The sequence below is a fragment of the Erpetoichthys calabaricus genome, chromosome 11 (assembly GCF_900747795.2).
Source record: "Erpetoichthys calabaricus chromosome 11, fErpCal1.3, whole genome shotgun sequence".
Lineage (NCBI taxonomy): Eukaryota > Metazoa > Chordata > Cladistia > Polypteriformes > Polypteridae > Erpetoichthys > Erpetoichthys calabaricus.
This window is the reverse complement of record NC_041404.2, coordinates 125,228,533-125,244,190: the sequence shown is the minus strand read 5'-3', so window position 1 is coordinate 125,244,190 and position 15,658 is coordinate 125,228,533. Positions and strand designations below refer to the sequence as shown.

The window sequence follows — 15,658 nt, the reverse complement described above, 5'->3', positions numbered from 1 at the left end:
TTTATGCAAAGAGTCAATATTTGTGGTGTTGGCCTCTTCTTTTTCAAGACCTCTGCAATTTGTCCTGGCATGCTATCAATCAACTTCTTGGCCAAATCCTTACTGATGGTAGCCCATTCTTGCATAATCAGTGCTTGGAGTTTGTCAGAATTAGTGAGTTTTTGTTTATCCACTTGCTTCTTGTGGATTGACCACAAGTTCTCAATGGGATTAAGGTCTGGGGAGTTTCCTGGCCATGGACCCAAAATGATGATGTTTTGTTCTCTGAGCCACTTAGTTACCACTTTTGCCTTATGGCATGGTACTCCATCATGTTGGAAAAAGGTATTGTTCATCACTAAACTGTTCTTGGATGGTTGGGAGAAGTTGTTCTTGGAGGATGTTTTGATACCATTCTTTATTCATGGCTGTATTCTTAAGCAAAATTGTTAGTTAGCCCACTCCCTTGGCTGAGAAGCAAACTCACACATGAATGGTCTCTGGATGCTTCTTTTACTGTTGGCATGACACAGGACTGATGGTAGAGCTCACTTTTTCTTCTTCTGACAATCTTTTTTCCGGATGCCCCAAACAATCGGAAAGGGATTCATCAGGGGAAATTACTTTACCCCAGTCCTTAGCAGTCCAATCCATGTACCTTTTGCAGAATAATAGTCTGTCCCTGATGTTTTTTTGGAGAGAAGTGGCTTCTTTGCTGCCCTTCTTGACACCAGGCCATCCTCCAAAAGTCTTTGCACTCACACCTCTCTGCTGCCATTCCTGAGCAAGCTCTGCACTGGTGGTGTCCCGATCCCAGAGCTGAATCAAATTTTTAGAAGATGGTCCTGGCGCTTGCTAGACTTTCTTGGGCACCCTGAAGCCTTCTTCATAACAGCAGAGGAAATGGGTTTTTTGAGATTAACTTCATTTTCATGGCAAAGAGGGACTTTGCAGTTAATTACAATTCATTAGATCACTCTTCATAACAATAAACTGAGGCAGAAAATTTTCTGAAAATTAATATTTGTGCCATTCTCAAAACTTTTGGCCATGACTGTATTGAGACAGACTTGGTCTTTGATCCAGATGAGAGAGAGTGTCTTTGTTACCCTGTCTTCATGCTTCCTTGATGTATCTCCCAGATAATGGTATAGACCAAACTCCCCTGCTTCATTCCAGTTGTGTTTAGGCATGACTCAGCTCAGGCAGACTCAGGTCCCATTCCAGCCCATGCTTTCCTCCTGTCATAAATTTTACATTTCCCTTCATTCCAGGCTCTGCCGGGCTGTCAGTGGCATTTTGTATCTGTATTCCACCAGGCTAGCTCACCAGTAAATTTATGAGATTTTTTTTGTATACTAGTTTTAACCTGTAGTAAGTATAAAAATTGGTTTCTAAGGTATTCTTTTTTTTTCTAAGTACATATTTTTATCATAATATTATTACATTATCCTAATAGTACCCAAACAGCCACATAAACAGAAATAAAAGAATTGGTTCCAGCACTAAACTTGCAAAGAGCAAATTGTCTAATTGTAGACAAGAATGAGAGAATACATTCATGCACAACCCCATATATGCACAAAGCCATAGTCAGCCATACATACAGTGCCTGGCATCACATCTCAGAATCCATATTGGTCCTGTTGGATCTGAGGTTTGACATTTGACAAAAATCTCCACCCCGTTGAGGAATATACTCTGGTTCCTGTTTTTGCCCTGTCTTGAGAGATTGTCACAGCTTTTCATACAATACTGAAGAGGAGTGAAAACCAACACATATGTATATAGGGATGGGAATCGAAAACCGGTTCTTGTTGAGAACCGGTTCCCACTGTTTCAGTTCCTTGGAATTGTTTGCCATTTTTGCAAACGATTCCCCTATCGATTCCAGTCGCCTCGAATGATGTCACCACGTTGCGTAGCGTCATTTACCCAGCAGGAAACATGGCGCCTAAGCGGCACAAATGCTCAAAACTTTGGTTATACTTTACGAGAAAGGATGACAACAGGGCAACTTGCAATACTTGCAAAGTAGGTATTTCATCAAAGGGAGGAAACACTACGCATATGCAAAAGCATTTGCTCACAAAACACGCGATAACCTTAAATGAATGTTGTGTTTTTGATCCGCTCCGGACTAGTGAATCTCAACCCAGCAGCAGCGGTAATGTTTGCACGTCCTCTCCCGTTAATACGGCAGGTAACTAATCAACTAACATTGCATATTATGTTAGCGCGATTTGCCTTATTGCAAAACCTGCTATTACTGTGCATTGCATTTAGTCTGGCTGTCTCAGATGCTGGCAGTTCTCGCTGCAGTCTACTGGTAGCTTCTCCTTTCACAGAGGCGGGGAAAAGTAAAATGTCACAGGCCAGAATAGACGAATGTCACCGAGCAGTGACTAAGTTTGTGGTAAAAGGCTTGCACCCATTTGCCACAGTAGATGCCCCCGATTTTCGGTAAGTGAATGTGTTTAATTGTAGGCTAAGTCAGGGAATGTCAAAGTTGCATGTTCTCCTTTTACCAGATGTTTCATCCGTTTCCATTTCCGAGCTGAAACATGTGTTGAAGGCAGCTGTCACTGCAGATGGATGGACAAGTTTTAGTCAAGATCATTACCTCACAGTAACGTTGCATTATGTCAGGAATGGCCAGGCCCAAGAAAAAGTCCTCAAAACCAAACCAGTGTACCAAGCACAGACAGGGACAGCTGTAGGAGATTGATGAGATCTTGGAGGAGTATGGTATCAAAGACAAGGTTGTGGCAGCCACTGTTGATAATGCGGCCAACATGGATGTAGCTGTCAAAATAGTTGATGGTTGCAGAATTGCACAGTTCCATTGGACTTGAGTTGATTGTATTTGTTTCTGGCTGATGTAGTTTTATTTTTGAGTGCTCAGCTCATATATACTTTTAAAAAGGAGAGTGTAAATGTTACTGGACATTCTTGTGTAATTGCCACAGAATAATTTATGTTATACTTTGTTATTGCTACAGAAAAATATTTATTTTATTATTATTTTACATTTACAAATTTTTTTCTGGGGACCCCGTGGCACCCCATCGAAGAGCCGTAGGCTGTGGATCTCTTAAGATCTCACTGTTGGGTTTGTAAGGTCATGCTACTCCTAAATTTCTATCTTGTTCAAAGATAACATAAAAAACAAAGTTCTAAGCTAATCGACCTGTGTGTTCTCCTTTTTTAAAAATAAGAATCGATAGGAGAATCGATAAAGAATCAAATTGTTAAACAGAATCGAAAATGGAATCGGAATCGTGAAAATCTTATCAATTCCCATCCCTACATGTATAGTAGTTTTTGCTTTATATGCTGTCATGACAAAGGAGTTTGAGGGATAATGATGAACATGGTGAACTGCAAAGACAATATTTCTGTTTGAATTTCATCTCCTCCTACATCCTTGCTAAAACAGATCTTTTTAACCACATGATATCAGCCACCGAAACTGAACCAGACTCTAAAGATATTTTGGCTATTGTTTCCTCTTAAACAAGGCACATCTGAAGGGTATAGGAGTTTCTGTTATTCTTTCTGCTATCCTTTATTGATATTCGTAGTTGGGTGTTAAGGCCTTTCCACTTTCCCTGAGAGCAGCTATTGAATGTCTAGCTTACAAAATCTTGGTTTATGAAATTATTTCCCAGTGTGGCTTGAAGGCTGAACATTTTTCCTCCTCAAACTCTAAGCAACACAAACATTGGTCTCTTTTCATGGCCTCGGCCTTCTGTATATCCCGTCACATCAAACAACAACAACAACATTTATTTATATAGCACATTTTCATACAAAAAGTAGCTCAAAGTGCTTTACATAATGAAGAAAAGAAGAATAAAAGACAAATAAGAAATTAAAATAAGACAACCTTAGTTAACATAAGAAGGAGTAAGGTCCGATGGCCAGAGTGGACAGAAAAAACAAAAAAAAACTCCAGAAGGCTGGAGAAAAAAATAAAATCTGTAGGGGTTCCAGGCCACGAGACCGCCCAGTCCCCTTTGGGCATTCTACCTAACATAAATGAAATAGTCCTCTTTGTAGTTAGGGTTCTCACGGAGTCACTTGATGCTGATGGTTATACAGACTTCTGGCTTTTAATCCATCCATCATTGTTGGAACATCATGGTGCTTTGGGTAGATGGTGGTGGCACAAGCCACCACCAATAGGACACCGGAAAAGGAAACAGAAGAGAGAGTAGGGGTTAGTACAGATTTTGAATGGTTATTATAATGAATTGGATATACAGAGTGTCAGGATTAAATTACAGTGAAGTTATGAGAAGGCCATGTTAAAGTAATGTGTTTTCAGTAGTTTTTTAAAGTGCTCCACTGTATTAGCCTGGCGAATTGCTACTGGCAGGCTATTCCAGATTTTAGGTGCATAACAGCAGAAAGCCGCCTCACCACTTCTTTTAAGTTTTGCTCTTGGAATTCTAAGGAGACACTCAGTTGAGGATCTGAGGTTGCGATTTGGAATATAAGGTGTCAGACATTCCGATATATAAGACGGGGCGAGATTATTTAAAGCTTTAAAAACCATAAGCAGAATTTTAAAGTCAATTCTGAATGACACAGGTAACCAGTGTAGTGACATCAAAACTGGAGAAATGTGTTCGGATTTTCTTTTCCTGGTAAGGATTCTAGCAGCTGCATTCTGCACTAACTGCAAACGATTGATGTCTTTTTTGGGTAGTCCTGAGAGGAGTGCATTACAGTAATCTAGTCGACTAAAGACAAACGCATGAACTAATTTCTCTGCATCTTTCGATGATATAAGAGGTCTAACTTTTGCTATGTTCCTTAGGTGAAAAAATGCTGTCCTAGTGATTTTATTAATATGCGATTTAAAATTCAGATTACAATCAACGGTTACCCCTAAGCTTTTTACCTCCGATTTGACTTTTAATCCTAATGCATCCAGTTTATTTCTAATAGCCTCACTGTATCCATTATTGCCAATCACTAAGATTTCGGTTTTTTCTTTATTTAATTTGAGAAAGTTACTATTCATCCATTCTGAGATACAGGTTAGACATTGTGTTAGCGAATCAAGAGATTTAGGGTCATCAGGTGCTATTGATACATACAGCTGTGTGTCATCAGCATAGCTGTGGTAGCTCACGTTATGTCCCGAGATAATCTGACCTAATGGAAGCATGTAGATTGAGAAGAGCAGCGGACCCAGGATAGAGCCTTGTGGAACACCATATAGAATATCATGTGTCTTTGAGTTATAATTACCACAACTAACAAAGAATTTTCTCCCTGCCAGGTAGGATTCAAACCAGTTTAAGACACTGCCAGAGAGGCCCACCCATTGACTAAGGCGATTCTTAAGAATATTATGATCAATAGTGTCAAATGCGGCACTCAAATCTAAGAGGATGAGAACAGATAAATGGCCTCTGTCTGCATTTACCCGCAAGTCATTTACTACTTTAACGAGTGCAGTTTCTGTGCTGTGATTTGTTCTAAAACCTGACTGAAATTTATCAAGAATAGCATGTTTATTGAGGTGCTCATTTAACTGCATAATGGCTGCCTTCTCTAGAATTTTACTTAAGAAAGGCAGGTTAGAGATGGGTCTATAATTTTCAAGAGAAGAGGGGTCGAGATTATTTTTCTTAAGTAGGGGTTTAACTACCGCAGTCTTAAGACAGTCTGGGAAGACCCCCGTATCTAATGACGAATTTACTATGTCAAGAACATTATCAATAAGCACACCCGATACTTCTTTGAAAAAATTTGTTGGTATTGGGTCAAGGGCACAGGTGGATGGTTTCATTTGAGAAATTATTTTATGCAAATCAGGTAAATCTATCCTAGTGAAAGACTCTAATTTATTTATTATGGAGTACTGGGGTTTCGGGGGATCCTTAGTGTTGGGGAGATATACTATGTTATTTCTAATATCATTAATTTTTTGATTGAAAAATACAGCGATAGCCTCACAGGTTTTACTGGAAGTACTTAGGAGGCATTCCTTTGAGTTACCTGGGTTTAACAGATGATCAATTGTCGAAAATAAGACTCTGGGATTACTAGCATTGTTATTTATAAGCTTAGAGAAATAGCAGCGCCTCTCAAGACGGACTGTGTTATTGTATTCTGTTATTTTAACTTTTAATATCTCATAGTCAATAGTTAGTTTAGTCTTCCTCCATTTACGCTCAGCTCTACGGCATGTTCTCTTTAAATCAGACACTCTTTGGGTCTTCCAAGGTATAACAATGCTAGAAGATTTTTTAACTGTCTTTTCAGGTGCAACTATGTCAACAGCAGCCCTCACTTTAGTATTAAATCTTTCCACCTTACTATTTACATTCTCCTCGCTATTATAGTTGGCACTATAAACGGACTGATTGGTTAGAATGTTTGTAAGTTTTAAAGTTGCTGATGAGTCAAAGAAGCGTTTTTTAACAATATGCTTCTCATGAGTGTTTTCTATCATTATTTCTATATTAAAAAGTAGAAGAAAATGGTCTGAAAGACCCGTATCAATGACCTGCTTTATATCAACTTTTAGTCCTTTAGTAATTACTAAGTCTAACGTATGACCTGCTTTATGTGTAGGCTGATTAACGAGCTGTCTCAAATCAAAAGAGTCCAGGAGGTTCATAAATTCTTTTACTTTTTGGTCACATTGATTATCTACATGAAAATTAAAGTCGCCGACTATTAAGAGTGCGTCATAGTTCGTAATTAAGATTGACATCAAGTCAGAGAATTCCTCAAAGAAAGACGCGTTGAATTTAGGAGGTCTATACACGGATAATACTAGAACGTGAGAAACTCCCTGAATAACAATGGCGAGATACTCAAAAGACTTGAACTTACCAAAACTGATATTTTTACATTTTAACCGGCTAGAGTAAATGTTTGCTAGCCCTCCACCTCTCTTTCCTTGGCGATCAGCACGAGTAAAACTGTAATCCGGAGGCGCAGATTCGATTAAAACAGCTGCGCCATCTGAGCTAAGCCACGTTTCACTTAGTGCAATAAAATCTATTTTTTTTTCACTAATAATGTCGTTGATAAAAAACGTCTTGTTAGTTAAAGCTCTAATATTTAATAGTGCCATATTCAATGTTTCGGAGGAGCAGAGATGAATACTATGTGCGTTATTGATATAGGGAACAGGAATTAAGTTATTTTTATTAGCGCCGCTCTGTGTGTATTTTTTATTTAATCTATGATCTGTTTTTACAGTTTTAATACATTGTTCATCTAAAGTAGTAACTTTAATTAAATTATTGGCGTTTATGCCGTATTGCCTAGATTTTCTATGTGCATTAAGATTGGTTATTACAGTATTTATGTTGCGCACTTTTATGGAAGATTTTTTTAAACAATTATCATGACCAAACACAGGAGTGGCATTTCGGAAGGGGTTAAAAGCAGAGATAGATAGTCAAGATAAACGAATTACCTTCGATATGTTTTCGGAGAGGACCCGGGCGCCGAAGCTGTTCGGATGCAGGCCATCTCGCTTGAAGAAACGCGGTCTTTCCCAAAAGAGGTCCCAGTTGTTAATGAACCCGATGTCTTGATTCTTGCAGAAGCCCTGCAGCCAGTTGTTTAAACCAAGCAGACGACTGTAATACTCGTTTGATCGTCTGACGAGAGGGAGTGGACCCGAGATGAAGATCTTTGCCGATGGGGTCCTCTCCTTTGTGTCTTTAATTAATGCAGTGAAGTCTGCCTTGAGGATCTCCGACTGTCGGTGCCTTATGTCGTTTACGCCAGCATGTATAACAATGGCTCCAACTGCCCTGTTCTTGTAGATCGCCGGTGCACGTCTCGTCACATCTCGGACGCGAGCACCGGGAAAACAAGAAACAAAAGACTTTCTATTAGGGCAAGTGATATTGAGGTTCCTAACAATAGAATCACCTACCACAATTACATCACCAGGAGCTGAAGGCGAACTGGGGACGCTTAGAGGGTCAAACCGGTTCTGGGTTACGAAGCTTGCCTGTGCCGATGGAGGTGTTCTGGCCTTGAACCCCCGCCTGCATAGCTGAAATACACCGAGGTCATCATCGGTGTCGCTCCTACGAGGTGCGGGGGTGAAGGTGACTTGCGCGGCACAACGCGGGGTTGATGTTACGCCGATAACAGATGGCGAGGACGGTTTATCCAACAGCCGAGCCTTCAGATCTCTGAGGTATCTTCGTCTGATACAGAAATTCTCCTGCTTACTTTATACTCAAGGTCTTTTGAAAATTAATGGCTTTACTCCCCTTTGGTGATCATTAATAAGACTTAGTGTTATTTCAGTGACAAATATTCACTTCTTTTTTTGGGGAACGAAAGGTGATTTAGAAGTTTAGAGCAAACTATCACAATTTCCAATTTTTGCCAAAGTAAAGGCTTAAACACAACACTTAAAATACCATATTTATTTTAATCAATTTAATGTAATATCTATATATTTTCAGATTTTCTTGCTGACATTATTTGTCCTTCCAAAATAAGTACTGCAGATGCTGCGTTAGTATAGCATCATTCTGCTGATACATTATATACTAAATATAATTACAACTAATAAACCAAACAGTGCTAACCTGTTTAATTGTAATGAATAGGTTCAGGTGTGTTTTAATCCATCACATTTCTTTACCTTTATTGTTTTTTTCCTGAACTTCATTCTAGAGAAATATCATGGCATTATTATTAATTCTAATCATTTGAGCCCCTGGGTATCCCTTGGTGTCAGCTGGATAGGAGATGAACAATGAGATGCTGTCAGCTCTTTTATTCCCATAAAAGTTGATGTACATTGCAGAAACATTTGTGAACAATTTTTATGCCACCCATTGTAGTTAATGGTCAAATATATTTTATACCACTCATAGCATCAAAGACAGATAGCAAAGCATAATGTCCAGGTTTTTATGCATTGGTTCATATTGACACAAGAAGTGAATTTTGATTTTCATCATTGGAGTAACATTATTTTGCATGTGCTATATAGTAATATCTTAGCTTAGAATAAGCTTAAACTTAACTGCATGTAACGGTAACTGCATATATAAAGACCTAAAAATTATGCAAAGTAAGAGATTCATTATGGTATACTTTTACTTTTTAGAATATTTTTAAGAGTTTCTGCTTTTGTCCATCTGCAAAGTCAGTCTGTACTTGTTTGCCAGACTATTATCCACATAAAACTTTTATTGAAGGTTCAAATAGAACCCAAACAGCCACATAAACAGAAATACGAGAATTGGTTCCAGCACTAAACTTACAAAGAGCAAATTGTCTAATTGTAGACAAGAATGAGAGAATACATTCATGCACAACCCCATAAAGTTTATCCAGTTTATTCTTATTATGTTTCAAGCCACAAATATAAGTGTTACTCTGGCTGGGGCACAATCACAGTTCAATTTTTCTTTTGCTGTAAAACAATTCTTTTATCCTTGTAGCATAGAATTGCATAGGTGGTAGTTGGTGATTTGGGGGGGGGAAATGTTGCACAGGTTAATCCAGAAAACCACCAAATTATTTTAAGAACATGAGAAAACCATGTTAACAGGGACAGATATTTAAGCAACCTACATGTAACTGCCGTTGGCCAAACTAATGGTTAAATGGTCATGTTATGAGTTCCTTCTCTAATATCTACTATCAGCTTTTTAAACCACTTCAGGTTTGTACAGTGTTATCAGGAGACCATTGAGATGAAAACAGCAGTAATTGAAAACAATACCAAAGAAATGACAAACGTTCAAGTGATGCAGCATTTTGAAATAAAATTCTGAAACAGATAATGTTTTTTTTGTGTTTGCTGTAACTAAATATTGCAATTCAGTTCACCAATATTCCCTTTACTGGACTTAATTCTTCTGCTACAATGTAATGAAATATTTGCTGTTCCTAAGGTTACACTCTGTCCAGTAATGCAGACTCTTTTTTGGAGTGTGATAGCAAAGGATCAATACCCAAGATATACCTTTTGTAATATTGTTTGACATGTTAAATTACAATCTTTCTAAAATATTTTTGTGTTGTACACTTATGTTAGAATGTTACAGGGAGGCTATTGGTGGGATTGCGGTGGTGGAATCAAATCGATGAAGATGGGAGAAGTCACTGGGTCTTTGAAGCAAAAAAGGTAATGGCAGACTTGTTAATGCTTGAGAAAGTGATGGTTTTTCTGAGAAACATAAGTGCAATTAAGTAATGTTGGTATTGTTAATTTTTATTTCTCTCTATTAAAAAAAAATCCTGGAAAGCAAAAGCAAAGCGACGATACGTGATCTTCTCAGACGTTCTCGGAAGACATTTAAAAGACCCGTGAGACAAAAGAGACTTGCCATGGAGCGTTTTGCGTGGACCGTAAACATGAGACTTGGTGCCAAGAGATTGTCCCAGGCCTGTCTCGCGGGGATGTGGAACATGAGATTCTTGCAAGACACGCCCTACTTACAAAAGATATTATATAAGAGCACACCCATCAAAAAACACTCAGTAGTGTAAAAGCATGTAGTACACACATGTCCTGTGCTCTCAGCACATATACAGTAAAGCGTATAAGGACAATACGGAGAATAGAGACCCAAAGGTGTTGGAGAGAAAAAAAGGCAGATAAGAGATTATGAAAGCAGTGGAATTCGAAAGGCTCAAACAAATGATGGCGCGATACACATGCAGAGAAAGGTACAGAATATGACAGCAGTAAAATTCGAAAGTATTGTAGCGTCCCAGCCAGGTTGAGACCTTTTTGGTTTTAACTGACTGTTCGGTCCAATTGAGGGAGGGCGGACTACAGTACGGAAGACTGATAGCGGGGTATTGATTGATGTGGTAAGGGGGGGTGAGACCCAGGGGAGGAGGGGTTGGAGAGGTCGCTAGAAAGTTGTATTTGGGGTTAGGAAGTTGGCGATTGTTCAAGTAAAACTTTTGTGACACTTTATTATGTCAGTCGCTACAGTATCAAAGAATATAGAAAAGAACGCATTACCGCAAACAAAAGGTGATTAATCATCAGAACCAGGTGTAATTGAAAAAATAGCAGGACAAATCGAGGTCAGAAATAAAAGGCAAAGAGTAGACAACAAAGTCTTTTCACATTCGCATTATTCAATGCACAAAACGTGAATTTACACAATAATGGACCATACGCTATGAGAATCTGTGGTCCCGGAACAGTTAAAGCAACGTCAAGTTAAATTTCAAATTAAATACAATTCGATCAGGTGTATATTGATGATCACGGAGAAGTGATGCAAATTTTAGCAGGCAAAAAGATAAGTAATGTATATATTCCGTGAATAACATTACACACCAAAGGAGATCGTGATATGCCATTCGTATTAAAATGTTTACAGTTTACCGTGAGAATAGCTTTTGCTATAACAATCAATAAATCACAGGGGCAAACATTAGAAAAAGTTGGATTATTTATTAGAGAAACAGAAACTATATTCACTCATGGGCAGTTATACGTTATTTTGTCACAATGTGTCTCCAAAAAATATTCTTTTTAATGAAGCTTTAAAGTAAAAGTGCAAATAATGAAATTGAAACAACTCCAAAGAAAAAAAAATTTTAAATTGTATATCCGATAAACCAAACGGGTTGGCGAGCGAAGCGAGCAGGGGGCAAAACACCCTAGTTTTATTAATAAATGAAAAGGAAGTTAGTACTGCACTAACTCTTAACACCATGAATCTCACAGAATTGAACATTTTCCTGTGTAATTATAAACATTTGTACCTGCAGCCCTCAAAGAAATGGCTATTCTTTTTTGGTAATAAGGTAGTGAAGGAAGCCCTCCCCTTCAATTCTTTGGTCATGCATGAGCTTTTCTTGTGCTCAGAGTTAAATTACTTCCTTTTAAGATGCTTAGGTCCTGTGGTTGACCTCTTCCTTTGATATATGCACTTTGTTTTGTGATCGGTGTGTATGACTTTTGGTTATCAGTCAGCCTGTGCAATGCTGTTGACTGTCAGTGCCACATGCATGCACAGCTGTTGTCTTCCTGTCAGTTAGGGCGCAGGCCTGCACCACTGCTCATCGTGTCTGTGTCCGCACAGCTATCAGCCACAGTGCACTGCTGTGCCTCTGCTTGCCATAAGAAGGACTGTGATGTCCCAGTGCCTGCAGCCATGGGCATCACCTGTTTTACAGAGCATCATGTAGTTAATCTTTTTGGATATTCTCAAGAGTTGTTGCTTTCCTCAAGATTCCAATGTGAATTATTAGACATTTGTATTTGTAAAGACCAAATTAATTTCATTCTAATATTTGTTATAATGTGGTGTTAATATACAGTAAGGGATTAAATCAAGCAAAAGCTGCTCAATATTAAATCACCTGACAGTTCTATCCAGAGATTTCTGTTCCCTGGCCACCCCTTAAAGCCATTTAGACTGTTCAACTCCCTTCTCTGTATTGTGATCATTGCATACATTAGTGTTCTCCTGTCTAAAATTCCACACCAAAGGTTCTAGTCATGACCCTAGTAGAGTCATATCAGACAAACTGACCTTCAAAATTTGGATTGTTGATTGCTCTGTTAGGGAGAGTCGTTAATTAATTCCTCTATAAACCTGATATTGTTTTTTATCTTTAAAAATAAACTCCCCAATGCTCTCTTCACACTATCTCTCCAATACTGTGTAATATGACTGCCTTGCTGGGCTAGTATGAATGTATAACCATAACTAGAATTGTAGTTTTGTCACTGTATAGCATGTCAATTGAAGCCACTGCTGGTCATCGATATAATATTAGTAACTAATAATTAATGAATTTATGTAAATACAACATCATAAGTAAACCTTTTGAGAGATCATGTGTTAAGTTTAATATTATCCATATTACTAACCGAGAATGCTAAACCGGATGGACGCAGGGACATCCGGCCATGGGCCGTAGCCGCAAAAAGACGTACTGCGCAGGCGCCCCAAGAAATGAGGCTCCGCGAGAGGCGGCCGCGACCACAGAAAAAAAGGAGTGAGCACAGAAAAAAAGGAGTGAGCACAGAAAAAAGGAGTCAAACGCAGGCGACGCAAAGCGCCGCACGAAACCCATTGCACACGAAACTAGCACACAAAAAAAAAGAAGCCGATCGCGCCCACCTGAAAGCCACCCCCGCCCACTACAGGCACCGGACGGGACACACACAAAGAGGACGATTCAACAAGCCCCTGGCACATAAAAAGAAAGAAGACGCTCGCGCCCTACCAATCCTCCCCCCCCACCCTCCACAGACGCAGGAAAACCACACAGCGCCGCACGAATCCCATTGCACACGTAACGGGACCCACACAAACAGGAGGATTTAACAAGCTCCTAACACAACAAAAAAAAGAAGCCGTGACCGCCATGCCAGGCCCATTAGAGACGAGACATGGCACACGAAACGTTCAAAACAACGACGAATCAGACCCACAAACACACTAACATCAATAAGAAGTGACACCCAAAGCCCCATTTCTAAAGGAACCGTCCATATTAAACATACGTCATCTCAACACCTTCACACTAGGCAGCATAGTTGGATCTCCTTACAATAAAACAGTATTAACCGTTGAACTGCAGAAAAGGCTCCATATTAACAGTGAGTGCGATCCTCCTTATTACTTATCCATATTTCGCATGCTGAGGAAAAAACAAGTCATGAATACATGCTCACGGGTACAAAACGATTCGGCTCGAATAACGGGACCAAACACACGAACACGCATGAAACAAGAAAATACACGGCGGCGCATCTGCATTACATCCTACAATAGTTCATTTGATTTTTCATCTATCGGAGTAAATATCAGGTCACCAAAAGGCAATGACCCATACTGCTTTCGCGTATGTGGACAAATATTACATCGCATTGGAACAGTGCACCCTGAAACAAATCAAGAACGCAAATATGCACAAATCACGTCGGCACCTACAAAGCGCTTCTGAAACCGCGGAAGAAAAAATGTCTCGGCTCCAAAAACACATGTCACTCCTTATTACAAATACCGGTCCCAATCACAGAAACATCGGTATCCACTATGACAATGCACAGTAACAATGCACGTGACATCCGTCTTGCCACACTATTAATTATAGATGAATGTACAATGGCATCCAGTCACTTACTCAACACCATTGATAAACTTCTACAAACGTTGATGAATAATAATATTCCCTTTGCGGGAAAAGTACTTTTATTAGGAGGAGATTTTAGACAGTGCTTAACTATTACTCCACTTACAATGCGCTCAGCTATTGTTCAGTCCACCTTAAAATACGCGGACAATTGGCATTGCGTTGATGAATAATAATATTCCCTTTGGAGTAAAGGTACTTTTATTAGGAGTAGATTTTAGACAGTGCTTACCTATTGCTCCACATGCCATGCGATAAGGTATTATTCAGTCCACCTTAAAATACGCGACGACGTCATATAAACAACACGAGACCGAACTACAATACATATACAGGCGCGAGACCTGATTGGTGATAATACGAAGAAACGAACAGTCCGCATATCAACAGGGAGTTCGATCCTACTTATAACTAATCCATATTCCTAACAATAAAGATCAAACAAGTCATCAATTCATGATCACGGATACAAAACTAGACGGCTCGAGTAACGGGACCACAAACACGAACCCGCATCAAACAAAAAAATTCACCTCGGCGCTCCTAAAACCGCGGAAAAAAAAATGTTACGCAAACAATTGGCTTTGCTTTCTAAAGATACACTTGGCACAAAACATGCGATTTCCAGATCCCGAATATAACAATTGGTTATTACAACTAGAACATTGTACACTCACCAATACAGATGGACTTCACCCAGATATTATTACAATTCCTCAACCCTTCATCTGTGACGACTTACTTACGGAGATATTTGGAACAGCGGTCTCATTAGACCAAATGCCCCTTTTAACACAACGCACTATATTATGTCCAAAAAATATTAATGTTGATCACTGTAAAATAAAGACACACACGATCATAAAGGTTTGGGGTTTTCCGGCCCCGTATACTGTAAAGAAGATGCAATATAGTTATACAGTCCAAGTACATTCACTTCGATAACTGCTAACAGCCATGTGAGTTGATGGGGGAACATTTATAGAGGGGACCGGAATTGAACAGAGGAATGCTGGGTAACGAGGAGTGGTGCAGTCTGGGATACTGACGTCATCAGAGGGAAGTAAGTTGTGGAACTGGATTAGCGGGAGGTGATTCAGGGTGTCGTCGTTTCCTTCTTTCTGGGAAAGATAAAGAAAATAAGATTAGCTGCCTGCCCGTCCCATGGCTTTCGGTTTTCGCGCTCTTACCCGGGTCGTTCTGCGACTCCCCATGCGCGCGTGCGTGACAGGGCCCCCCCCTCAGCCCAGCCCCATCGGGGCGGGCGGACCGGACCGAGAGGTCGTGAACCCGGGAGAGGGCATCGGCATTGGCCTGAAGGTTACCCCGCCTATAAGTGACGGTAAACTTGTAAGGCTGAAGGTCCAAAAACCACCTGGTGACTCGGGGATTCGACTCCCTGTGCAATGCCATCCACTGTAGGGCCGCGTGGTCTGTCATAAGGATGAACTCCCGACCCAGCAGGTAGTACCTCAGATGTGTAACCGCCCACTTGATGGCGAGGGCTTCCCTCTCCACTGCCGCATACCTGGTCTCCCGGTCCAACAGT

The 15,658-nt window shown here is 39.8% G+C and overlaps 1 protein-coding gene across 5 annotated transcripts in view; it reads left to right on the top strand.

Annotated features, from left to right (window-relative positions):
* The window catches only part of LOC114660879 (Golgi apparatus membrane protein TVP23 homolog A-like), an 81,914-nt gene that overhangs the window by 50,206 nt on the left and 16,050 nt on the right, over positions 1-15,658 (top strand). For all 5 annotated transcript variants that reach the window (XM_051933355.1, XM_051933356.1, XM_051933354.1 and 2 more), the window contains one exon: positions 10,031-10,120. In XM_051933355.1, coding sequence (XP_051789315.1) covers positions 10,031-10,120 — 90 coding nt within the window. The remainder of the gene's footprint in view (positions 1-10,030; positions 10,121-15,658) is intronic.